The sequence below is a fragment of the Delphinapterus leucas genome, chromosome 19 (genome assembly GCF_059928025.1).
Source record: "Delphinapterus leucas isolate spDelLeu-1000000601 "Yukka" chromosome 19, BTC_Dleu_Yukka2, whole genome shotgun sequence".
NCBI classification, from domain to species: Eukaryota; Metazoa; Chordata; class Mammalia; order Artiodactyla; family Monodontidae; genus Delphinapterus; species Delphinapterus leucas.
Window position 1 is genome coordinate 47,049,614 of NC_143147.1, and position 27,500 is coordinate 47,077,113.

General features: G+C 43.4%; 1 protein-coding gene across 1 annotated transcript; it reads right to left on the reverse strand.

Annotated features, from left to right (window-relative positions):
- Positions 1-630: 630 nt before the first annotated feature.
- Positions 631-26,764, reverse strand: B4GALNT2 (beta-1,4-N-acetyl-galactosaminyltransferase 2 (SID blood group)). Its single transcript, XM_089901122.1, is given in 13 exon segments — positions 631-2,016; positions 2,853-3,072; positions 4,728-4,868; positions 5,604-5,791; positions 16,867-16,953; positions 17,087-17,146; positions 17,149-17,220; positions 17,988-18,168; positions 20,788-20,804; positions 20,974-20,980; positions 22,011-22,131; positions 25,461-25,598; positions 26,531-26,764. Coding segments are annotated over 13 exon segments (1,623 nt in total). The 5' UTR covers positions 26,716-26,764; the 3' UTR covers positions 631-1,810.
- Positions 26,765-27,500: the final 736 nt, after the last annotated feature.

The window sequence follows — 27,500 nt, forward strand, 5'->3', positions numbered from 1 at the left end:
TCCCTGTTTGTTTGTTTTTAACATCTTTATTAGAGTATAATTGCTTTACAATGGTGTGTTGGTTTCTGCTTTATAACAAAGTGAATCAGTTATACATATACATGTGTCCCCATATCTCTTCCCTCTTGCATCTCCCTCCCTCCCACCCTCCCTATCCCAGCCCTGTTTGTTTCTTGTTTTTTTTTTTGCGGTACACGGGCCTCTCACTGTTGTGGCCTCTCCCGTTGCGGAGCACAGGCTCCGGACGTGCAGGCTCAGTGACCATGGCTCACAGGCCCAGCCACTCTGCGGCATGTGGGATCTTCCCGGACCGGGGCACCAACCCACGTCCCCTGCATCAGCAGGCGGACTCTCAACTACTGCACCACCAGGGAAGCCTTGTTTGTTTGTTTTTGAAGTAAATACATGTGTCTGTGATATGCAGCGTTCTCTAAAGCACAGGATCCAGGTAGGGGCTCATCTTGCCTGGGTCTAAGGACAGTACTGAATGGAGCAATCCAACATTGTCCCCCTATATAGCTATGGTGTTGTACATAAAATACATACTATTGAGCTAAATGATCATGCGTGCTGAAGTTAGAAAAACTTTATAACTATGTTTATGACATACACAATGGAATGAGGTATGTACTTTATTCCTGTTTGGGAGAATAAACAATGACTGCCAGTCTGTATTTGTATCTGAGAAACGCTAAACTGAAGTTAAGCCAATTTCTTTACAGCAGGACTTCTCAGAACCTTGAATATACTAATGTGAATTGCGACTGTCCAAGAGGGAGACAGAGCATGCAGTATTTTTCAAAATTATTTGACCACCAAAACATTTTTCATGAAGTTTTATTAATATCTCACAGACACATTTTCAGAGATCCTGAACTACCCTCGGCCGTCTTCAGTAGGAAAGAGTAGAAACCAAAAGGCAGAGCCAGTGCAACACTGGGAGAATCTCCTGACTCCCAAGATAACCGAGAGAGCCTGCCTCATCATGATGGTTCCACTCTGCAGATGACATGGGTCCTGAGTGGTCAGCAACTGATCTCAAGGCCCTGGAATCTAGTGGCCTGGCCACTGCACTTACGCTGTTTATCATGGCTCCTCAGCACAGGGTCCAAGTTCAATCCCAGGAATTATGGAATCTGTCTTTATGACAGGGAGTCTGATGCCAGGGAAACCTTTATTCCAGCAGTGAGTGGACTCTACCCCAGTGATCTCATCCCTTCAACTGCCCGCGTCCCATCCGTGTGCCGGGCTCCAGGTGAGCTGACTCCCTCCTCGCCTGCCTGGTCTGCCTCTCATCCTCTGATCCGATTCCACTAGTGGACTGAACTGAACCAGGCTTCCACCTTCTCCAGGCAAGGACCCTGGGTTATTCACATTATTTGAGTCCACAAGGTAGGACCAAAAGAAATCAGTGGATGGCAATGATGCTGGAGATGATCTGTGATATAATTTCCGCCAAATAACCCTCAAGGACCCAGCAGCCATCTTTTTGACTGAGGATACCAACCCATCATATACTCTTTCGTGTGAGATGAAATGAGATAATGTGAGATACTATATGTACAAATGTTTCATAAATGGTAAGACATCATACAAACAATAATGAATACAGTCTCCATTGCCCTGATCAGTGATTGGTCCATTTCTAATGACCCTCAGCTTTTGATTAATATTTCCAGTACCTGAGCCAGACCCATCTGCCCTGTCAGTCTTATCTAGAGTTCAAATTTTGATAGCCCATCCACCAGTTCCTCTGTTTTAGATACCTGCAACCGGTCAGCATAGCGTTTTTCCAGTGCCCGGACAACCTTTACGTGGCACATTGGAGATGGTTCTTGAAGTAGTGGAGAGCCAACTTGAACTGGATCTGAGCTTTGGTGTTGGTCCGGTATACGTTGTAGCTCTTCTCCAGGGCTGCCAGCTCTGGGTCCGCCACTGGAGAACGGGGCTGGTGACCTACAATCACATTTGAGCAGGACCCCACAAGCAGGCTTCCGAGCCCATCAATAAAGAACTCTGCCAAGAGAGGGAAAGTGCGAGAAGGAAATGTGAGCTTCCGCCAGAGACCCAGGGCCATACTGCAGGTCTGGGAGGAGAGTCAGGGGGATGGGACACAGTTTATACCCCTGGGGAACTCCCGCCCCTGTGAAGCCACCTGCCCAGGCTACTGAGTTGGAAGGACAGACAATGATATGGGTAGAGAGACACAGATTGGCTTCCAACTGGACGGAACTGTGGACTCCAGGACTGAGAGGAATGAGAGGGGAAGGTCACCAGCTGCAGTTTCATAGGAGAGGATGTCTGGAAAAGAAGCAGCAGCAGCCAGGTGGGAAAAGAGGGAGGGACCAGAGCTGTAGGCAAAGGAAGGGGAAGGGCGTCTGGAGAAGCAGAACAGCCTGGGGGAGACAAGAAGGCAGAGAGGGTGGTGGGAGGCAAGAGAGACCATGAGGGACTTCCCTGGTGGTCCAGTGGCTAAGACTCTGAGTTCCCAATGCAGGGGGCCTGGGTTCAATCCCTGGCCAGGGAACTAGATCCCACATGCCACAACTAAGAGTTCGCGTGCCACAACTAAAGACCCTGCATGCTGCAACAAAGATCCTGCACATGGCAATGAAGATCCGGTGTGCCGCAACGAAGACCCAGTGCAGCCAAGTAAATAAATAAATATTCTAAAAAAAAAGAGAGAGACCACGAGCTCTCCATTTTAGGGAGAAAGGGTGAGCTCCCCATTTTGGGGAGAAAGGACAAGCTCCCCTGAGCAGTGGCACACGGCCCTCCCTCCTTGGGAAAAAACAGGCTTCTGAGATCTGTCCACAGCACAGCTCCCTTCCTCACTCTTCCAGCCTCCCCACCTGAATGAGCCACTCGCTGCAGGCGGGGGTCGAAGCCCACTCTTTGGAGCCGCTCGGTGTGGGCCAGGAAGAAGTTGACAACACCACTCGTCACCACGCAGCTGGGGAAGCCGTCCAGGGGCCAGAAAGATCCTGACCGCCGGTGAAGACAGTCCCCATTCTCACTGTGCTCCAGGAACAGCTTAAACTGGAACACGTTTCCAAGCACACTGCCGCCTACCTAGCCGGTGGGCAGAGAAATCCACATTAGAGCATAGACTCAATATCCATGTAGCCGCTGTCAAGAAGCCTTCCTGGACTGAACCTCAGTTATGACAAGAATCACACCCTTTATCTACCCTTCACACTACACTTACACCAAGTCCAAAGGGCAGACAACTCTGCTCCGTTTACCCTCCAGCAGGCTCACTCTTTCCAGAAGGTGACTCACTCCCTTCCAGTACAAGGAGTGGTGTTTAGGTGCAAGCAAGAGGCAGTCTGCTCGTGCAGGGGTCCCTGTGTGGACTTCCTGCAGTCAGTAGTTTGTCTCAAGCTGCCTTCGTTCCGTTCTCTGCTCCCGGCTCACCTCTCTGTGCTGCCCGTCCCTGCACTCGTGGGAGATGTGTGCATCTAGCTGTTGGAGCCCGAGCAAAACAGGACAAGCAATTATATCTATTCCTGAACCATCATAATCACCCAGGGTGGCACAGAAGTCTGATTGTCTGCCATCACCTGTTCTTTCCCTCCCCCCTTAGTAAATGAACCTCTTGAGTTTTAACTGGACTAAATTAAAGTCTAGTCAATTAACCCAATAAAGATGAAATTTTCCCACTTCCCTTGCAAGGTCTGACCATGTGTCTAAGTCCTGGCTGAAAGGATGTGATCCAGAACAGATGTCTGCAGCTTTTATAAAGATCTCAATCTTAAAAGAGGACTTCTTGTCCTTCACTTCCCCTCTCCCCATTTCTTCCGACCATGCAGCTGAGGACCACGAAGATGGACAAACAATGGGGAAGGAAGCTGGTCCAGGATGACCCTGGAAGGAGAGTCGAGTGCCAGCTTGCATTCTTACACGGGTGGGAACTGCACCTTCTATGTCATTTACGCTATTGTGATTGGGTCTCTAGAGACATCTTAGTCAAGTCAGATGCTTTGGGGACTGTCCACCTGGAGTATGAAGTAACTGTGGTCACTGTGCTACTTCTTATACATTTTCTTTCTTTTCAACAGCTTTATTGAGATATCTTTGACATATTAAAATTGTATATATTTAAGGTGTACAGCTTGATGTTTTGATATATGTATACGTTGTGAAAAGATCACCACTCAAGCTAATTAACAAATCCATCACCTCTACCTAGTAATCTCTGAAAATTTCAAGAATACAATGCAGCATTATTAATTATTGTCACCTTTTTCTTCTCTTTTCTATATGTGACTTGACTTTTGATGTTTTAGTTATTTTTTTAATGTCCTTAAGGCCACATAGTCTTTTATAGCCTTGTGCCATTTTCATTTTTGTAATGGTGTGTGACAGCACCAGAGCCCCGCTCACTTTCTCCGGCCACTCCAGGGATGAGGAAGGTAGAAGTAATAAACACACCATTTTAAAAACAGAACAACGGTGAGTTTTAGGCGTGGGTGTTGGTGTAATTTGCTCAAAGAAAAGTAAGAACAGAGGCAGAAGCAGAACTCGTGGGTCTGATTCCCATGTGATGGTCTCAACCCCAGAGCTGTGTTGCATCACCTCCTGCACCGGGCCCTCCCCCGCCCCTTCCGCCCTCCCTTCTCTCTTTCCCTCCTCTTCTTTCGCATACTTTCCTCTCTTCCTTTCTCCTCCCCTTCCCCTCTCACTTGTCAGATTGCAATGGGGTAGAACCAGCAACTCTCCCTTACCACGTCCAGTTCCGTCTTCTCTAGGACATCCACCAGCACCTCAATCTTGGTCTTGTCGTTGAAGAGAAAGTCATCGTCCACCCAGAGAACGTATTTGGTGGTGACCTGAGATATGGCCAGGTTCCTACCAGCAAACCAACCCTGTGAGTAGAGTGAGGTTAGATGGTGGTTGCCTGCCCTGCTACATATCAGCGTCACCTGGGAGCTTTCTCAGTTCCCAACAAGCAGGCTGCACCACAAACACTGGCTGAGAACCTCTGGGTTGAAGGGAGTCCATGTCTCAGAGACACTGGGAGAGGGACAGGGGCTCTCTGGATCAAAGACTGAGACAAAGGCGGAAAGTCCTTCCTTGGCCCTGTGGCTAATATGGACCGATGGAAGTCCCCTTTCACCCGAGAGAGTCTCTGTGGCTCTCCCGCCCTTTCCCCTCATGCAGCCTGGAAGCTGTTGGAGGGGGGGACACTCTGGTACGTATAATATCCACTATCCACTTCCTCCTGTGTGTGCTTGAAAGATGGTGCATGGGGGAGAGAGACGCTCCAGCGAGGGGGGAATTATAGGGATGAGAGGTTTCTCTGCTGTTGGACCTGCATGTCAGGAAACCTTAGACTGTCAGACACCTCAAGTCACTTAGAAGGCCCTCAATCAATTTCCACACCAAGTGTGAGGAGAGGCAGATTAACTACCCTGTTAATGCAGAAAAGGGAGAGTGGCCTGATTTCTCTGTGGATTTGGAATCAGCAAGGGGACTCCCCTCCCATGCCAGGACCCTGCTGCCTTGGGAGGGCCACTGAAGCAGCCCCATTCAGGGCAGAACCTGACTGTGGGCCCTCTTGTCCCAGGATCCAGGTGTCTCCCCATCGGGGAGGGACATACCTTCCCATAAGGCATGGTGTAGTACTCCACGTGGCTGTCATTAATTTTCAGGGGCTCCTTGCTGTCATCAGCCACGATCACGGTCAAATCTGGGTAATACACACGAATGCTTTGGAGCATGGTCATGAGCTTGTGGGGACGGAGGAAAGTTTTGGTGGCAATGGTCACCAGGTCTCTGAGCTTCCTCTCTGAGCAAGAAAGGGTAGATGTCAGAGCTCTGTCTTCAGGAAGCCTCACTGTCCTGACTTGCATCATTCTGGGGGCACGTGGGTCGTCTGGTGAGGTGGGGTCAGCTGAAGTTAACGCATGCTGAAAGCTACACCCTCACCTATTGTTTGTGGGTGAATGCAACAGAACCCAACTGCAGAGCCACTTTTCAGAATGACAGAAATCAGAAATCATTCTATAAACCCTTTTCAGTACATGCTGCAGCATTACCCAGCTTCTCCTGGGTCTGTGGGAGTGAGTCGAAATGAGACAGGGAGACAAGAGTACAGCCATTTTGGAAAAAGACCAGTCTTGGGTAAACAAGCCTTGCAAACTAAAGAACAAAGGCCCTGGGGCCCCGAGTCCCAGAGGAAAAAAACCAGACTCACAGGAATAAAAGAGTAACTTTATCTCTGTGCCACTAAGAGTATACCTAGTTGCCACAAGACAAGAAGCTCAACTGTAAATTTTCACCTAATCTGCTCGTGGGCTTGCTTACAGAACATTCTCATGCACTTCTTCCCCCTCACAGAAGGGCTCCCTATTCAGGACAGCCACCATGGAACCACCTGCCGCTGATCAAAGAAGTTGGATGATTTCTGGAAATTATCCGTGCTCATGAGACAAACCTCCCTTTTGTTATAAAAGCAAGTCTCCCCTTCTACTCGAGGAGTTGGCACTTTTTTCCCGCCTTCTCTCTCTCTCTCTTTTAAAAAATTTTTGTATTTTATTTTATTTTTTATACAGAAGGTTCTTATTAGTTATCCATTTTATACGTATTAGTGTATACACGTCAAACCCAATCTCCCCATTCATCCCACCACCACCACCCCCCCGCCACTTGGTGTCCCTACATTCGTTCTCTACATCTGTGTCTCTATTTCTGTCCTGCAAACTGATTCATCTGTACCATTCTTCTAGGTTCCACATATATGCATTAATATACGATATCTGTTTTTCTCTTTCTGACTTACTTCACTCTGTATGACAGTCTCTAGACCCATCCACATCTCTACAAATGACCCAATTTCGTTCCTTTTTATGGCTGAGTAATATTCCATTGTATATATGTACCACATCTTCTTTATCTATTCGTCTGTCGATGGACACTTAGGTTGCTTTCATGTCCTCGCTATTGTAAATAGAGCTGCAATGAACATTGTGGTACATGACTCTTTTTGAATTATGGTTTTCTCAGGGTATATGCCCAGTAGTGGGATTACTGGGTTGTATGGTAGTTCTATTTTTAGTTTTTTAAGGAACCTCCATACTGTTCTCCATAGTGGCTGTATCAATTTACATTCCCACCAACAGTGCAAGAGGGTTCCCTTTTCTCCACACCCTCTCCAGCATTTGCTGTTTGTAGATTTTTTGATGATGCCCATTCTAACTGGTGTGAGGTGATACCTCATTGTGGTTTTGATTTGCATTCCTCCAATAATTAGTGATGTTGAGCAGCTTTTCATGTGCTTCTTGGTCATCTGTATGTCTTCTTTGGAGAAACGTCTATTCAGGTCTTCTGCCCATTTTTGGATTGGGTTGTTTTTTTAATATTGAGCTGCATGATTTATTTATATATTTTGGAGATTAATCCTTTGTCTGTTGATTCATTTTGCAAATATTTTCTCCCATTCTGAGGGTTGTCTTTTCCTCTTGTTTATGGTTTCCTTTGCTGTGCAAAAGCTTTTAAGTTTCATTCGGTCCCATTTGTTTATTTTTGTTTTTATTTCCATTACTCTAGGAGGTGAGTCAAAAAAGATCTTGCTGTGATTTATGTCAAAGAGTGTTCTTCCTATGTTTGCCTCTAAGAGTTTTATAGTGTCCAGTATTACATTTAGGTCTCTAATGCATTTTGAGTTTATTTCTGTGTATGGTGTTAGGGAGGGTTCTAATTTCATTCTTTTACATGTAGCTGTCCAGTTTTCCCAGCACCACTTATTGAAGAGACTGTCTTTTCCATTGTATATCCTTGCCTCCTTTGTCATAGATTAGTTGACCATAGGTGTGTGGGTTTGTCTCTGGGCTTTCTATCCTGTTCCATTGATATATATTTCTGTTTTTGTGCCAGTACCATATTATCTTGATTACTGTAGCTTTGTAGTATAGTCTGAAGTCAGGGAGTCTGATTCCTCCAGCTCCATTTTTTTCCCTCAAGACCACTTTGGCTATTCGGGGCCTTTTATGTCTCCGTACAAATTTTAAGATTTTTTGTTCTAGTTCTGTAAAAAATGCCATTGGTAATTTGACAGGGATTGCATTGAATCTGTTGATTGCTTTGGGTAGTATAGTCATTTTCACAATACTGATTCTCCCAATCCAAGAACATGGTATATCTTTTCATCTGTTTGTATCACCTTTAATTTCTCTCATCAGTATCTTATAGTTTTCTGCATACAGGTCTTTTGTCTCCATAGGTAGGTTTATTCCTAGGTATTTTATTCTTTTTGTTGCAATGGTAAAAGGGAGTGTTTCCTTAATTTCTCTTTCAGATTTTTCATCATTAGTGTATAGGAATGCAAGAGATTTCTGTGCATTAATTTTGTATCCTGCAACTTTACCAAATTCATTGATTAGCTCTAGTAGTTTTCTGGTGGCATCTTTAGGATTCTCTGTGTATAGTATCATGTCGTCTGCAAACAGTGACAGTTTTACTTCTTCTTTTCCACCTTGAATTCCTTTTATTTCTTTTTCTTCTCTGATTGCCATGGCTAGGACTTCAAAAATTATGTTGAATAATAGTGGTGAGAGTGGACATCCTTGTCTTGTTCCTGATTTTAGAGGAAATGCTTTCAGTTTTTCACCATTGAGAATGATGTTTGCTGTGGGTTTGTTTTATATGGCTTTTATTATGTAGAGGTAGGTTCCCTCTATGCCCACTTTCTGGAGAGTTTTTATCACAACTGGGTGTTGAATTTTGTCAAAAGCTTGTTCTGCATCTATTGAGATGATCATATGGTTTTTCTTCTTCAATTTGTTAATATGGTGTATCACATTGATTGATTTGCATATATTGAAGAATCCTTGCATCCCTGGGATAAATCCCACTTGATCATGGTGTATGATCCTTTTAATGTGTTGTTGGATTCTGTTTGCTAGTATTTTGTTGAGGATTTTTGCATCTATATTCATCAGTGATATTGGTCTGTAATTTTCTTTTTTTGTAGTATCTTTGTCTGGTTTTGGTATCAGGGTGATGGTGGCCTCATAGAATGAGTTTGGGAGTGTTCCTTCCTCTGCAATTTTTTGGAAGAGCTTGAGAAGGATGGGTATTAGCTCTTCTCTAAATGTTTGATAGAATTCACCTGTGAAGCCATCTGGTCCTGGTCTTTTGTTTGTTGGAAGATTTTTAATCACAGTTTCAATTTCATTACTTGTGATTGGTCTATTCATATTTTCCATTTCTTCCTGGTTCGGTCTTGGAAGGTTATACCTTTCTAAGAATTTGTCCATTTCTTCCAGGTTGTCCATTTTATTGGCATACAGTTGCTTGTTGTAGTCTCTGAGGATGCTTTGTATTTCTGCAGTGTCTGTTGTAACTTCTCCTTTTTCATTTCTAATTTTATTGATTTGAGTCCTCTCCCTCTTTTTCTTGATGAGTCTGGCTAATGGTTTACCAATTTGGTTTATCTTCTCAAAGAACCAGCTTTTAGTTTTATTGATCTTTGCTATTGTCTTCTTTGTTTGTATTTCATTTATTTCTGCTCTGATCTTTATGATTTCTTTCCTTCTACTAACTTGCATTTTGTTTGTTCTTCTTTCTCTAGTTGCTTTAGGTGTAAGGTTAGATTGTTTATTTGAGATTTTTCTTGTTTCCTGAGGTAGGCTTGTATTGCTATAAACTTCCCTCTTAGAACTGCTTTTGCTTCATCCCATAGGTTTTGGATCGTCATGTTTTTGTTGTCATTTGTCTGTAGGTATTTTTTGATTTCCTCTTTGATTTCTTCAGTGATCTCTTGGTTATTTAGTAACATATTGTTTAGCCTCCATGTGTGTGGTTTTTTTTTTTATGTTTTTTCTCTGTAATTGATTTCTAATCTCATAGCGTTGTGGTCAGAAAAGATGCTTGATATGATTTCAATTTTCTTAAGTTTACTGAGGCTTCATTTGTGACCCAAGATGTGATCTATCCTGGAGGATGTTCCGTGAGCACTTGAGAAGAAAGTGTAATCTGCTGTTTTTGGATGGAATGTCTTATAAATATCAATTAAATCTATCTGGTCTGTTATGTCATTTAAAACTTGTGTTTCCTTATTAATTTTCTGTTTGGATGATCTGTCCGTTGGTGTAAGTGAGGTGTTAAAGTTCCCCACTATTATTGTGTAACTGTCGATTTCCTCTTTTATAGCCATTAGCAGTTGCCTTATGTATTGAGGTGAGCCTATGTTGCGTGCATATATATTTATAATTGTTACATCATCTTCTTGGATCGATCCCTTGATCATTATGTAGTGTCCTTCCTTGTCTCTTGTAACATTCTTTATTTTAAAGTCTATTTTATCTGATAGGAGTATTGCTACTCCAGCTTTCTTTTGATTTCCATTTGCATGGAATATCTTTTTCCATCCCCTCACTTTCAGTCTGCATGTGTCCCTAGGTCTGAGGTGGGTCTCTTGTAGACAGCATATATATGGGTCTTGTGTTTGTATCCATTCAGTGAGCCTGTGTCTTTTGCTTGGAGCATTTAAGCCATTCATATTTAAGGTAATTATCGATATGTATGTTCCTATGACCATTTTCGTAATTGTTATGGGCTTGTTTTTGTAGGTCCTTTTCTTCTCTTGTGTTTCCCACTTAGAGAAGTTCCTTTAGCATTTGTTGTAGAGCTGGTTTGGTGGTGCTGAATTCTCTTAGCTTTTGCATGTCTGTAAAGCTTTTGATTTCTCTGTCGAATCTGAATGAGATCCTTGCCGGGTAGAGTAATCTTGGTTGTAGGTTCTTCCCTTTCATCACTTTAAATGTATCATACCACTCCCTTCTGGCTTATAGAGTTTCTGCTGAGAATCAGATGTTAACCTTATGGGAGTTCCCTTATATGTTATTTGTCATTTTTCCCTTGCTGCTTTCAATAATTTTTCTTTGTCTTTAATTTTTGTCAATTTGATTACTATGTGTCTCAGCATGTTTCTCCTTGGGTTTATCCTGTATGGGACTCTCTGCGCTTCCTGGACTTGGGTGGCTATTTCCTTTTCCATGTTAGGGAAGTTTTCGACTATAATCTCTTCAAATATTTTCTCGGGTCCTTTCTCTCTCTCTTCTCCTTCTGGGTCCCCTATAATGAGAATGTTGTTGCATTTAGTGTTGTCCCAGAGGTCTCTTAGGCTGTCTTCATTTCTTTTCATTCTTTTTTCTTTATTCTGTTCTGCAGCAGTGAATTCCACCATTCTGTCTTCCAGGTCATGTGTCCGTTCTTCTGCCTCTGTTATCCTGCTATTGACTCCTTCTAGTGTATTTTTCATTTCAGTTATTGTATTGTTCATCTCTGTTTGTTTGCTCTTTAATTCTTCTAGGTGCTTGTTAAACATTTCTTGCATCTTCTCAATCTTTGCCACCATTCTTTTTCCAAGGCCCTGGATCATCTTCACTATCATTATTCTGAATTCTTTTTCTGGAAGGTTGCCTATCTCCACTTCATTTAGTTGTTTTTCTGGTGTTTTATCTTGTTCCTTCATCTGGTACTTAGTCCTCTGCCTTTTCATTTTGTCTATCTTTCTGTGAATGTGGTTTTCATTCCACAGGCTACAGGATTGTAGTTCTTCTTGCTTCTGCTGTCTGCCCTCTGGTGGATGAGGCTGTCCGAGAGGCTTGTCTCCTGCCTTCTCTCTTGTGCACAAACTATCTCTTTTAATAAAAAGCTCTGTGTGCCTAAGAGTCTTGCAGAAGCGATATTCATTTCTATGGTATTGCTGTTGCCCAAGAATCGGAAAGGGCTCAGTAACAGAAAGTGTCAAGTAAATCATGTTCAAGAGCATGGCAAATGAATCCTCACCTACCTTTTCTCTTCTCAGGCCACATGATAAGTTTGGTTCTTTTGTTATAGTAAAGAGAGAATCAGAGGCCTGAATTACCATAGGAGGTGGTCAACGTAGGGGACTCCCAGCCAAGTTGGTGGTATAGAATTTTGCTTTGAAATCCCATATTGTTCCAAACACATAGCAATGATAAAGGAAAATGCAGACATAGCTGTGCTCAAAAATAGACAACATTTCTTCCAAGAACAGATATCAACAGCTGTGAGCAGAGCTGGAGCTGGGCTTGCAGCAATCTGAGGTCAGAACAGCAGAGGAGGCTGGGAGGCCGAGTCTGAGTGTTTTAATGGAATAAAAGTGTCTCATAAGGTATGTGGGTCCACAGCCAGGCTTTTTGCTAGAAGCCATGGACTTAAGCCAGGCTGCACTCCCTCCATCTCTCACCACATACTACCTGCTGGGCAAGGAACCCCAAACATCCATCATCCCTGTACACAACTCTGGGTGCAGAGATGACACCACATCACAGCCAAGCCCTGTGCCAAGCCACCCTCAGGCCCAGCAACTGGCTCTTCAGTGATGCCAATATCACTAGGGGACAAGGACCCCAACACTCCAGTATGAAATGATGGACTAGGAATCTTGGGCTACTGGGAATAGAAGCAATTGTAAAGCTGTGAGATGGGAACAAATCAGGAGAGAGAGAGAGCGAAAAGAGGGAGAAAGAAGGAGAGAGGAGAAAACGAAACAACAAGCAAAAGCCTCCTACTCAAGATGAGCCACCAGCAAAAATTCCAAGACACTCAAAGAAAACTACAGCCAGCAAATCTACCCTGCACAGTGTGTATCTACCACTCTAGATAGACAAAATAATAGAGGAAGCTGAAAAGGATTTAAAATGAGAATGTTTAAAATCTTTAAAGTGACAAATCACAGAATCACCTATATGAAAAAGAAAATATGGAACAAAAACAGGCATAAATGAAACGAGAATATTTAGATATGAAACCAACTTAAAATTACTGAAGATAAATGTAAAGAACCAAAAGAGACCTGACTTCAGATATTTAAAATTTTTTAACAAACATAAGAGAATGCTATGAACAGCTCTATGACAAAAAAAAAAAGAGGCAATTTACATCAAATTTAAGACAACTTTACAGAAACATTTAAAAAATGGACTCAATGTACATACAGATCAACAACCATTAAAGAAACAGAACTGATAGTTTTAAATTTCTTCCCTTTCTCTCACTCCTTCCCATCCACATTCCCATCCTTAACCACCTTCCCCAAAACTTGGACCAAAAAAAAAAAGACATAAGGATCAGATAAGTTGTAATAAAACTCCAAGAGGTGTATTATTCCTATTTTATTACAATTCACTTCAGCAAACAATGAAAAAAGGAAAGCTATCCAACTTGTCTTACGAGACTTGTATAATATTGATAACAAAACTGGGCAAGGACATTACAGGAAAAAATAGTCTCAGTTTTGAATACAGGTGCAAGAATCCTATATAAAATTGTATCAAATTTAATTCAGCATTTAATCAACTAATACATTGCAATCAAGATGGGTTTATTCCAGAAATACAGGAACAATTTCAACAGCAGAAAATCAATAATGTAAGTCACTACATAAACCCAATTAAAGGAGAAAAATTATTTCAATGGGTACAGACAATTTATCTGATAAAATTCAATACTCATTCATATAAAAACTCTCTGCAAGGAAATAGAAAGTAGAAATAGAAAAATTCTTAGCAGCAGTAATAGAAGGAAAGGGACTTCCCTGGTGGTCCAGAGGTTAAGACTTCGCCTTCCAATGCAAGGGGTGCAGGTTCAATCCCTAGTCGAGGAGCTAAGACCCCACATGCCTCGCAGTCAAAAAAACAAAACATAAAACAGAAGCAATATTGTAACAAATTCAATAAAGACTTTAAAAAAATGGTCCACATCAGAAATAGAAGGAAAGAAGGAAACTTTCTTACCCTGACACATCTACCACACTCCTACCCAGCAAACATGAACGGTAGAGCATTCGAATGTTCTTAAACTCAGGAACAAGCAAAAGTGCCTGCTACCACTGCTATCATTCAACACTGTACCGGAGATTTTAGCAAAATGCAGTAAGACAAGAAAACTAAACAAATGATAAGAACTGGAAAAGAAGAGACAAAAATTATTATTTGTTCAAGAGACTCCGTGTTAAAAACAATCACTAATATGAGTGCAAGAACGATGCTGCTTGTGTAAGTTCAACATTCAAAAATCACTAATGTCCTATATACCAACGGCAACCAATTAAAATGTAGAAGAAAAAGATCCAATTTATAAAAGCAATAAGAAATATAAAGTACCTAAGACTAAATCCAATGAAGTGTGCCATTCCTCTACAAATAAAACTAGAAAATAAATTATTGAAGAACCTATGAAGAGACTATGACATGGAGATTATAACATGGAGAGGTATACCAGATTCATGGTTGGGAATATTCAACTTCATAAAACTGTCAATTCATCTCTAATTAAGCTACAAATTCTATGAAATTCTCATCAAAATCTCAAGGGATTTTGGAGGATCTTGATGAGCTGATGCCAAAACGCTAATGAAAAAGTAAAAGACCAAGAAGGGCTGAGAAAATTTTGCTAAATGAAATACAGTCATCCTGAAGTACAGAATTTATCCCTACTAGATACAAAGCCTGTTATAAAGTGTATGGAAATGTTGTGGAATGAGCCCAAGGATAAATAGATCGATGTGACCTAAAAAAGGTTCAGACCCCTGCATGCATGAAAGCGGGTGTGTGAGGGGCCGGCTGTACGAGCAGTAGGCGGCTGCACCACTAGGTCTGTGGTGGTGGGACAACAGGCTCTCCATACACAAAAAATTAGGTCCTCTTCACATGCCACACGTAAGTATCTAAATGTAAGAACCAAACATGTGCAACTTTTGAAAAAAATAGGAGAGTATCTTTATGGCTCCAACGTAGGGAAGAATTTCTTGAATAAGGCACAAAAAGCAAAAGGTAGAAAACAACGAATCAATTTTATTAAAGGATAAAGCTTTTAATAACAAAAGACCCCGAAGCAAAATCAAAAGACAAGCCATGGATTGACAAAAGGTCAGAAACTAGAACTTCATGCCATACAATGTAACTTTTATGAGAAGTTCAAAAATGCATTGTACCACACTGTATATGCTGTGTGTGTGTGTGTGTATACACATGTGTAAGAATAGAAATCTACATATTAAAATGTACAAAAACAGGGAAAAGAAAGATCATGACTGCTGGAAGAAGGGAGGGGAAGAACATTGTGGTGATTTCCATTTTATTGGTAACACTTTATCTTTAAAACAAATCTGAAGCCAGAAAGGGTTTTTTGTGAACTCCTTGTACTTATTTCTTTTATTTTTGAGATAGTTATGATGTTAAGCCCATACTTGAAATCCCTCTCCATAGATATTTAATACTATTACTTTAAAATAACAATTTATATTTTGAAAAGAATCTATTTGAATAGATTACATTTTGAATATATAGGTAATACAGTAAAAAAAATGTCAACTGTTCAAAATTCTAAATGTATTGAAAGTTATACCATGAAAATACTTCTTCCCATCCCTGTTCCCAACTACTTGGTTTCTTCCCAGGAGTTTACCAGTATTACTAATTTCTTGTTTATTTTTCTGTAATCAAGCAGTTATGTCTTCTTTCCCCCCTTCTTTTTACAGAAAAGGTAGCTTACTCTTTACTCTTTTCTGTACATCTTGGAAAGCATTTTGTATCAGAATAAAAACCTTCTTGCTCCTGTTTTCCTCCTCCGTCCTTCTGAATGGCACTGCGTGGCATTTCATTATACCGATGGACCACACTTGATTTAACCAGTGCCTCCCACTTTTAAGGTTTTTGGCATTGCAAACAATGCTGCAATAAATACCTTCAAACAAATGTCATTTCACACAGATGTAAGCATCTTAGGATAATTTCTAGAAGCCACATGATAAGCGGCTGGACCAAAGCACATATACGTTTAAAATGCTGACAGGACTTCCCTGGCGGTGCAGTGGTTAAGAATCTGCACTTCCACTGCAGGGGGTGCGGGTTCCATCCCTGGTCAGGGAACCGCAGAGCCAGACCCTAGGTTTCAGGGGCACCCGTGATCATTCACACTGCGATCATAAACACTCGCAGTTTATGTTTCCCCACTCTTCCAACACAATATGAATGTAGTTTTCATTTGCACTTTTCTTAGCATGAAATTGAGCATATATTTTAATGGCTAAAAGTATTCTTGAATTTAACTTTTTGTGAATTGGCTTATTCTTTTCTTATTGTTCTTTTCTTATTCATGTTCTTTTCTTATTGATTCACAAGTGCTCTTAAGTAAAATTAGACCTTTGACTTTAATGTGTGTTGAAGATACTTTTTCCCAATTCGTCCTTTGTCATTTGACTTTGCATATGGTAAGTTTCTGTCATAAAAATATTAAAAATTGTTATGTATTTTATGTTTTTAGTCTTTTCCTTATGGCCTGTGGGTTTTGTGTCATTTTTAGAAAAGCCTTATATGCCAAAGTTTTATTTATTTATTTGGCTGTGCCACACGGCATGCGGGATCTTAGTTCCCGGACCAGGGATTGAACTCATGCTCCCTGCAGTGGAAACACGGAGTCCTAACCACTGGACTGCCAGGGAAGTCCCTCCAAAGTTATTTTTAAACTCCATGTTTTTTTCTAGTACTTCAAAGAAAATAGATATTTGCCTATTTGGAGTTTATCTTGGTATGAGCTGTGAGATAGATTCAACTTGTTCTTTTCCACATAGTTACACAGTTATCCTGCAATGATTTCTTGAATAATCCATCTTTTCTCCCTTTAATTTGAAAAGCTACCTTTATCACATGGTAAACTATCAGCAAGTCTATTTCTAGATTTCTAATTTGATTCCATTGATGTACATATTCCTGCTCTAGAACCACTCTATCTTTATAATTATTCTTCTCCTCCATCTCAGATGGGATCCCTTCTGAATCTCACCAATATTCTATAGGACCCACCATGAAGCCCCAGAGACAAGGGTCTTACCTGGTCCAGGATCATATAACTTGGGCATAACAGGAAGGCGGATGGTCACTGGAAACTTGGCCACTGAGGACTTGGACTCCAGACTCACTGGAGAGAGAAATAAGGTCAGGTTGGGTGCACTGTGTCTGGGTCACTCCCCCCGCTGCCCGGGAAGCCGACGGGATGCGGGAGTGGACTGGTGGAATGAGACTGAGGACCGCATAGTCTATGGCAGTGTGGCTCATAACCTGCTGCGCATCCCTGGGGCAACCTGCTGATCACCTCCAAAACTCACATTTCCTCCCCGTAAGAATCTGTTGGGTAAAGTGGGCTTGGAATCAGAGGGATGGATTAAATTTGACTTTGCCTTGTTATCTGAAATTCCTTGGGTAAATCACTTCACCTCCTTCTCCATCTACAAAACCAAGATAATACTACCTACCCCATTTTATACCTCACAGGGTCATTTTGTGATAAAAAATGTTTGAAAATCTGAAGGTGAAGAGAACTTTGCCTCTAGTTTGTGCTCATGGGAAATCTGTCCCACACTTCATTTTTTCTGTTGGTGTCCTGGGAATGCATCCTGTGTAGCTGCTCAAAATGGGAACGGGTGCCTTGAATTCAACCAGAAAGAAACTGGGGCTGCCCTGCCGGTGGCAGGAGCTGTTCTCCCAGGAATTCTGGGGATGGGAACGGGGACTGGGATGGGAGGAGGAAGACAAAGCCACTGACCTGGGGGCTTCTAGTCCCCCACATCCCTCTTTCCTGTTAGTGCCCAGGACAAGATACTGATGCATTGACTGCCCCCCATCTACTGCAGCCAACATCTTCAGGTTTGCTTGCTACCGAGAATGAGAAACAGAACTGGATGGTTTCTAGGGACACAGCATGAATGATCTGTCTTCATGGAGAGTCGAGCAGGCATTTTGCCTGTCCTTTCCTTTGGGTCACTCTATGTGGTCAATGGCAACGTGGGGGATAGCACTGGGTACAGTAATTGGGAAATTAGGTGTTTAGAGTTAGAAACAGGAGCTAGAGAGGCAGGCTTCCTGGAGGAGGAAGACTTTGAGGGCCTGATGGTGTTTTTCTGGGTCCCTAAGCATTTTGGACAGGTCCCTAAGCATCCAAGGACAGCCTCTCACCTACATCCACCCTGCAGCGCTGATACTCTGTGCTTGTGTATGTCACGTGCTGGAGTATGAAATTCAAAAGCTTCCGGTTACTGGTCGAAATGTTCAGCTGCTTCTGGCCTCTGTCCTGTACCACACTGTCTGGGATGTCAGCGAGGGTGTTCAGTGTCCCCAGAGAAGCTGTCAGGGTGACCTAGGGTGGATGAGATAGAAAGACGAAATGCAAAGAACAGCATATACCCAGAATGGCCAGCAGGGAGCAGAGTGCATAAACACGAGAGGAGAATGATCACGGGTGCCCCTGAAACCTAGGGTCTGGCTCTGCGGTTGCTGCCCCAGCCCCAGTAAAGAAGAATCAAGTCCTAGGACCTGGTGTGTTCAAGGGCCATTTCTGAAGCATTCTTAACTCTTGCCTTGCAGGATACCATTCTTAAAGATTTCTTCCTACCCTTTCCTACCCTGGCTGCTCATATATCTATCTATCTATCTCTCCCTCTCTCTCTCCCTCTCTCTCCCTCCCTCTCTCTCTCTCTCTCTCTCTCATTTATTTATTTATTAAAATTTATTTATTTATGGCTGCGTTGGGTCTTCGTTGCTGCGCACGGGCTTTCTCTAGTTGTGGCAAGAGGGAGCTACTCTTCATTGCAGCGTGCAGGCTTCTCATTTCTCATTTCAGTGGCTTCTTTTGTTGCTGAGCACGAGCTCTAGGCATGCAGGCTTCAGTAGTTGCGGCACATGGGCTCAGTAGTTGTGCCACACGGGCTTAGTTGCTCCACGGCATATGGGATCTTCCCAGACCAGGGATTGAACCTGTGCCCCCTGCATTGGCAGGCAGATTCTTAACCACTGCGCCACCAGGGAAGCCCCATGGCTGCTCCTTTTGAATTCCGTTTGCCGACTCCTTGTCTATCTGACCTCCAAAGAGAGTTTTTCAGGGTTTGGTTCTGCATCCTCTTCCCTTCTTAATCTACACCTTCTCACTAGAGGAGGCAGCAGCTTTAAATACTATTCATATGCTGATGGTTTAAAAATGTACATCTTCAGGGACTTCCCTGCTGGTGCAGTGGTTAAGAATACGCCTGCCCCGCAGTGGTTGAGAGTCCGCCTGCCGATGCAGGGGACACAGGTTCGTGCCCCGGTCTGGGAAGATCCCACATGCCGCGGAGTGGCTAGGCCAGTGAGCCATGGCCTTTGAGCCTGTGCGTCCGGAGCCTCTGCTCTGCAACAGGAGAAGCCACAACAGTGAGAGGCCCACGTACCACAAAAAAAAAAAAAAAAAAAAAAAAAAGAATACGCCTGCCAATTCAGGGGACAAGGATTCGATCCCTGGTCTGGAAGATCCCACATGCTGTGGAGCAACTAAGCCTGTGCGCCGCAACTACTGAGCCTGTGCTCTAGAGCCTGTGAGCCACAACTACTGAGCCCACGCGCCATAACTACTGAAGCCCGCGCATCTAGAGCCTGTGCTCTGCAACAAGGGAAGCCACCACAATGAGATGCCTGCGCACCGCAATGAAGAGTAGCCCCCGCTCGCCGCAACTAGAGAAAGCCTGCATGCAGCAATGAAGACCCAATGCAGCCAAAAGTAAATAAATAAAGTAAATAAATAATTTTTTTTTAAGTACATCTTCAGCTCCTATCTTTCTGAAATCCAGCTGCTTCGTTGGTTGCTCTGCTAGGAAGTTTCACAAGCAGCTCAAACTGATATCTTCAAAACTGAACTATGTTTTTTTCTCGATAAACCTGTTTTCCACCCCGTCCCTGGCTCTCCTTGCCTTGTGAATGGCACCTCCACCCACTCAGCTGTTCCAGTCCCCAAATGAAGTCATTCTTGTCCTGCTCTTTCCCCAACGCCTACAGCCAATCCATGAGTGAGTCCTGCCCGGTCCACCTTCAACATGTAGCTAGAAGCCATCTGCTTCTCTCCATCCCCACTGCTACTCTTTCCCTTGCCTTCTTGTCTTTTGCAACAGCCAGTTATCTTTAGGAAAAGTAACCTAGATTATGTCATTCCTGCTGAAAACACTTTAGTCATTCGAGAGATACTTTCTGAGATCCAAACTACAGGCACTGGGAAAAGAGCAGTGAATAAGACAGACTCCCTGCCTTCAAGAAGCTTATAGTCTAGTGAGGAAGAGTGGCAATAAGCATATCATGACACATATAAAGTAATTCAGGTATGATAAGTGCCATGAAGAAGGTAACACAGAGTAGAGACAAAGCGACAAAGGTGTAGGGGGCAGCGGCGGTGAGGGTAGTTGCGGGGGAGGTGTCCAGAGGCGCCCTCTGGAGGACAGAGCAGCTTTGCTCAATCACCACCTATTACAGCCTCGTGTGGCACGCAGAAGGAGGAAAACTAAAACTGTATTTCCCAGACTCCTTTTCAGTTAGGGTCTGGATGTGATTTACATCCCACCCCTTAGACATACTTGCATAGACCTTGATTTGGAGCTATCTTAAATGGGAAAGAAGGGCAGGCCACAGAGCATCCACCTTGCTGGCGCTGACCCGAACAGGGGCAACACAGCCCGGCTGTGGCGGCAGCTTCCTTGTAGCTGAAGGCAGCAGGACCCTTGGTGGCCCAGTCCTCTGGAAGTCCTCCCTGGAACTCCAGCTACCCCACGGCTGGAAAATTCATGACTTCTATAGGCACCCTTCCCCCTCTCCCCACCATGGACTCACGTCTAATACTTAATCAGGATAGAGACTCTGTCAAAATCTGAAACCGGCTACCATGGGGGGAGGAGGGCACAGGCAGTGAGCGAAGGACAGGATGCCAAGTGCAAAAGGGAGCTGGGAAGGGGACCCTTGCCTCATAGATGGGAGCATCTGAGAACACAGGACATCAAACTGGAGACCTGGAGAACACAGGAAAAAGGACAAAAAACAACATTTGAGAGGATGCCAAGGACTCCCTGATGCTCTCACCTTCCTGGTCCACTCCTACACATCCCTCCAGAGTCCCTTTAAGTGTCACCTATCCAGGGAGTTTGCTGACCACTCCCCTCTCCCCAGGGCTCTATTAGATGGTGTCCCATGGCCCTTCTCAAATTCCAGCAGTTCTAAAGCCTCCAATGCCCACCCTCAGTTTTGGATGGGCGTTGTGACTTAATCCAGTCCCTTCCAGGTATCTCTGTTACTGAAGGGAAGGAAGCAATAGATAAATAATGAATCATCCTTATATGAGTTTCCTGGAATGGTCAAATTCATAGAGACAGAAAACAGAATGGTGGTTGCCAGGGACTGGGGGGAAGAGGGAGTTACTGTTAAATGGGTGCAGAGTTTCAGTTGGAAAGATGAAAAAGTTCTAGAGGTGGTTGCTGGTGATGGTTGCAAAACAATGTGACTGTACTTAATGCCACAGAATTAGACACTTAAAAATGGTTAAAATGGTAAATTTTATGTTATGTATGTTTTACCACAATAAAAAAAGAACTATCCAAAGTGGCAGATCATTTTTTAAATGACTATTCAAAAACACTAGCAATTCATCCCAAATGATTTTATTTTAGAATCTATCTCTGTTCTTATAATATGATCAATTCAAGCTCTAATTCAGACATATTCTTCTTATGTGGTCTTAGATAACTCTGTGAAGTTGGCAAAATAATATTTACCTCACAGGGATGTGATGCTGAACTAAAAGAGTGTGTAAAATTCCCTCGTAGAGGGGAGTTTTAACTGGCATAAATATTCTTTGCCATATGCACTCCCTGGAGATGGGCTCATGCTTTGCCTGCTCCCGTGATGCTGGAGGCCACCAAAAAGCCAATTATGTCCCAAGATTCCTCGATGCACATAGATTTCTGTCCTCTTCTATGTTATCTCGGATACCCAGGGAGGTCACAGCTACTAAGGGCGATTCCCAGTGGTGGAAAGAGTGAGGCTAATGAAACGGTTTCATTTCATTAAATGAAACCATGTCAAGCTTCATTGTGCTGGGTACACAGCAGGTACCCTATGAATGACTGCTCCCTTCTGCTTCCTCCTTTTGCTTAAGAAGGAATAAGAAAGTTGCTCGGGTCTTTTCTGAACGGAGATGTACCTACCTGGGATGGGAACTGTGTGCAGGGGCATCACTTCCACCCCGTGGACAGGGTACCCAAAGGGCAGGTTGGGCTGAGCCAGCAGGGGCGGTGGGCGAGGCAGCCCTTCTCTGCAGAGAAACAAAACCATTGGCAGCTGCTTTGACGCCTGTCCCTAGTTAGTTCTTAAAGTGATGTTTGTACCCAGAGCTTTGTGCTGCCAATGGTGAGAAATTGAAAGTAGATTGGCCCGATCTGCCCTCCATTTTCTCTCCTCCTTTATTCCTGCCCCTCCCTCCAGCCTCTAATTCCGCAAAGGAATTGAAGCAGATGACAACAAAGCACATTCAAAATCAAAATCACAAGCAGCAAAAAAGAAGAAACAAAATAATCAGACCATATCGGCCAACCCAGCAGCAGTTGGTAAACACCAAAGACACATCTGAACTTCCTGGTAGGCAAGGTACAAAGTAACTGACAACCAATACGCTGGACAAAGGGCAAAGCAGACCAACTCCTGAACGGTGGTAAAACTTTTCTTGTCACTGAACAAATAAAATATATAAAACTTTATCTAGGAGTGGATGTTGTCTCAATATTTTTAGAGCAACCACAGTGACCATTTCCAGGTGGCTTTGTTGTTGTAACAACCTTCAGTCAAAGGCATAACACAATCCAGTGATATTTTGACTGTTTGAGGGACTAAAGGTAATACGGTTGTTAGGTAGGCTTCAGGGATCCGCTTAACCATGGAAATCATTTAGATTACCTGGAAGAAAGATTAGACTCCTGAAGTATTTACAGGAACATGAAAAGGACAAAATTTTTAAATGGAAAGGTACAGAAATAGGCAATTAACAGAAGAGGAAATACAAATGGCTAATAAATATATGGAACACGCTCAGCTGCAATATTAATCAGGGAAATGCAACTTTAAAAACAATGCAAAAAACAATGATACCTTTTCCTTGAAGCTTTAAAATTTTATGATAGCCAGTGTTGATCAGGTAGAGGGTATGTAAATAAGGTACTACACTTACCGACTCTTCATGAAAGTGTGAATTAATATTGGTCCTCTTGAAGGCAATCTGGCCATATTTATTAAAAGCAGAAATAAGCATATCCTATGATTGAGTAATTCAGATGCTAGGTAAGGGGAGAAACTTGTGGTTGTCAACAGTAGCACACGCATAAGGAGGTTTGTTTCAACATTGCCTGAAGTGAACATCCTTATACACATCTTAATAAATGAATGAAAGAATGTAAGTATAATGTAATATTATTATAAATTATGTAAATGTAATAATGAAAATTTTGCAAAAATCTGAATATCTTTCAATAGGGGAATGGCTTAATAGAATTCATTGCATTCATATTCATAGTTGTATAGCAATTAAAAGGAATGAGCTGGATGTATTGAACGCTCTTAAAAATGTATCATTGAGGCTCCTGGTGTTGCTTGAGTGCTCATTTGGTGCAGACCTGGTACCTCTTTTGTGAAACGGCAGCTGAGGAGACTCCCGGTGCTCGGATGACGGACAAAAAGCCCAAGAGTTTGTGCATCTGAGTATAGTTTATCCAGAGTGTAATTACAACTGGGGGTGGGGGGCGTCCCTCAGACCGCAGGGGAAAATGTGAGGATCTTGAGCCCTTGAAGGGTTGAGGTGAGGAGAAAGCCCCAAGCAGGATCTTCTTTCCTGAGCATGGGGGACTGACTAGCAGAAAAATTTCCCAGAGCCGGGCCTCTTGGATACCCCTAAATTGGTAGCCAGCGTATCAGCCATTGAAAGCAGGTGCCTCAATGACTTGGCCCAGCCCGCTGTCCCCTGGAAAGCTTGGACACTTTGTGTGAAAGGGGCTTGTAAGGCAAAATCTTGTTTACTCACTTGCCTGCCGCCAAGGGACACACAGCCATTGATATTCATGTATAATAGTGGCGCGTGAGATCTGGTTGTACTGACGCAGGAGAGTCAATTGTTGAATTTTCAGGAGCTTTGAAAGCCAGCTTTTAAACGCAGCCAGTAATAAAAATTAAATTATATACATTTAAAATTAAATAAAATGGGAACACAGGTAATAAATACTCAAAACTCTCCACTTCCAAATTATTTTACTACATTTTCCTATTATTCTGCTCTTGAGGTTATTTTCGTCTATTGTACCTGTATGGTGGAGATGTTTTATAACTGGAATTCAGTGATGTCTTGTCTGTAGCTTGAAATCAGCCACAGTGTGATTATTAAACCACAGAAGTTGGCAGACACTACAAGCCACTATCAAAAGCCCATTGTTAAACATTTACACCACTGTTCATACTCCCCCCCCAACATACATAAACACACCTCCACACACGCACGCAACACACAAATGTCCACCCCTCTTCTAAAAACACAAACTAATACACTACAAACTTTCTGCACCTTGATGCGGAAAGGTGCAGATCTACTTCACCTTCTAAAGGTGCAGCGGGATCTACTTCATTCCTTTTTAATGCCTGAAGCTTCATCCTCCAAACTGCTTCTCTTCCCTCAGGAAGTGAATCACACCCAGAGCTCTGTCCAGAGTCACACATCACCCCATGCCTCTTATTCATTCATTTCTTGACTTGCCCGGCACAGTGCTAAACTGAGGACAAAGAGATCAATAAAGTCCCTTTCCTGGAAGGGTGAGAACCCAGAGCCAGACTCCAAAAGCTAGAATACAAACTCATCTGTTCAGTTACAGAGGTCAGGCCAGCTCTGAATGTCACCTTTTTCTTGAAGTTCCTTTTTCAATTCTCAGAGCTAGATGCTGTTCTCCCTCTGAAAACCTACCACATCCCTCCCTCTGACTGCTATTATAACATTGAGCTTGGGATTGAACTCTTGAGTTCCATGCAATTTGCTGAAAACACTCCCTGGGCCACAGACTGCTCGTGTGCTCTGTGATGATGGTGGCGCAGGGAGGATGTGGTGGGGAGAGTGGCCACTTAACCCCGGGGGGAGGGCACAGTCTGTATCCCTCTATTATACTGTAAGCTCATTGAGAGATGTTGTCTAGATCAGATTGATCTTTTTTTTTTTTTTTTTCCGGTACGCGGGCCTCTCACTGTTGTGGCCTCTCCCGTTGCGGAGCACAGGCTCTAGACGCGCAGGCTCAGCGGCCATGGCTCACGGGTCCAGCCGCTCCGCGGCACGTGGGATCTTCCTGGACCGGGGCACAAACCCGTGTCCCCTGCATCTGCAGGTGGACTCTCAACCACTGCGCCACCAGGGAAGCCCGAATTCCCAAGTTTTATAAATCTTTATTGAAGGACTATTTCCCCAATTCTCTTTACTTGGTTTATTCCTAATAGTTCCTTCCAGGGACCCTGCAAGAGCGGGAGTGCCTTCCTTCTCTCCCTGGACCCACACCCTCAGGAGACAGTAGGGAGAGCTTCTCTTCCACCTCAGGGCCCAAGAGCCCTTATAGTCTGCATTACCTCCTCTGAAAGTGTTCAAATTCAGCCTGTCTCCTCACTTTCACCGCAGGGAGGTCACTCTGGCCATAGGCGTCCTCAAAGTTATAGCTTCCCTGATGTCCCGAGGCTTCACATTTGCACTGGTTTTTCGGGAAGAGCCTAGAACAAGATGAGGACTAAGGTCACGGATTGGGTGGGTGGGCTGGTGGGTAAGGCGGGGCCTGAAGCCTAACCCAGTGTGTTGTTCCCCTCAGACTCTCCTTTCCCATAGCCACCGTCCGGGTTGGGTTGAGACTCTAGAATGTCAGCAGTGGCTGTTCCCAAAGACACAGGGAGGGGAAGGAAGGGGAAAGGGCAAGAAGGCCCTTCTCTCAAAACCAACGTATGGCTACCAAAGGGGAAACGTGGGGGGAAGGGATAAATTAGGAGTTTGGGATTAACATAGACACCCTACTATAGATAAAATAGATAACCAACAAGGACCTACTGCATAGCACAGGGAACTCTACACAATATTCTGTATATAACTGAATCACTTTGCTGTACACCTGAAACTAACACAACATTGTAAATCAACTAGACTCCAATAAAATAATAAAAAATAAATTTTATAATCCAAAAAAAGGCCCCCTCTCTTGAGTCATCTCCTGCACCAAACTTCTGCCACACTGCGCGGCTTGTGCGATCTTAGTTCCCCGACCAGGGATCGAGCCCAGGCCCGGCAGTGAAAGCTCAGAGTCCTAACCACTGGACAGCCAGGGAATTCCCCAAGCTTCTTTAAATTGGAGAGTCATAGGAATGTCAGTGGCATCTCAGCGACCCCGACCAGAAGAGGAAGCCAGAGGGAAAGAAAGGCAGCATCTTTCCTGTGGTTTGGTTAAACAGGCCCTCCAAAATCGTAAGGGACTTCGCTGGGAACAGAGTCCGTGTCCTGCAGACCAAGCCTTTTCCTGGTTCCGTGGTTTGGAATCACGTTCGCAATCAACACAGGTGCAGGAAGGTAGGGCACTGGCTGTAAAGTGGGCACAACAGGACACTGTGAGCCACAGGAAGGAAAGGTCAGACCAACGTGGAATAACTTGTTATCTCACCAGATTCCATCATAGGCAAAGAGGCTCCTGACATGTTCCTCAGGTAGAAGCTTCAGCATCCCGGCAGCCGGAGCAGGGTGAGGGAGCCATGGTTTGTGGTTACTGGACTGTGTATAAAGGTATACACTTCTGAACATAAATAACACAGTGCCCAGGGTCAAGAGTAAGACCGACATCTTGAGCATCCACAGACATCTAGAGCTGTTGCGACACAAAAGAGCAAAGGCTGTTAAAGTTATTTTTCTTGATTATGTAAACAAAAAAGACTTGATTGTGTAATATAGACGGGAACAGTAACTGGAGGAAAAACGTCAGTTAAACCTGTATCTTACACTACTTAGCAAGATTGATTTCTGTTAAATAGAAGAGTAAAGAATCAATTTGCAACAGAGAGACTCAATAAAAAATCAGAAATAAAAGAATAGGCGGGGGCTTCCTTGGTGGCGCAGTGGTTGAGGGTCCGCCTGCCGATGCAGGGGACACGGGTTCGTGCCCCGGTCCGGGAAGATCCCACGTGCCGCAGAGCGGCTGGGCCCGTGCGCCATGGCCGCTGAGCCTGCGTGTCCGGAACCTGTGCTCCGCAACGGGAGAGGCCACAGCAGTGAGAGGCCCGTGTACCGCAAAAAAAAAAAAATAAAGAGTAAGGTTTGCAATATTAATGTCAACACAGTTGAATTCGAGGCAAAAAAATTATTAAGTGGGACCAAAAGGATCACTTATCATGATCCACAAAACAGATGTAGAGGTCATGAACTTTATCCATTAAATAATAGCATTAAAGCACACAGAGCAAAGAATGGCAGGATATGGAAGGAGAAGGATTACAAATACGAAGATAGTCATAGATTCTAACATTCTCACATCTAACACTCTAAAATCTCAGTCCTTAACGGATCAAGTCTCAAAAATATATAAAGCAATAGAGCAACTAAATTATAGAACTCATATTCTGTTAAAGAGCTTTTAGAAC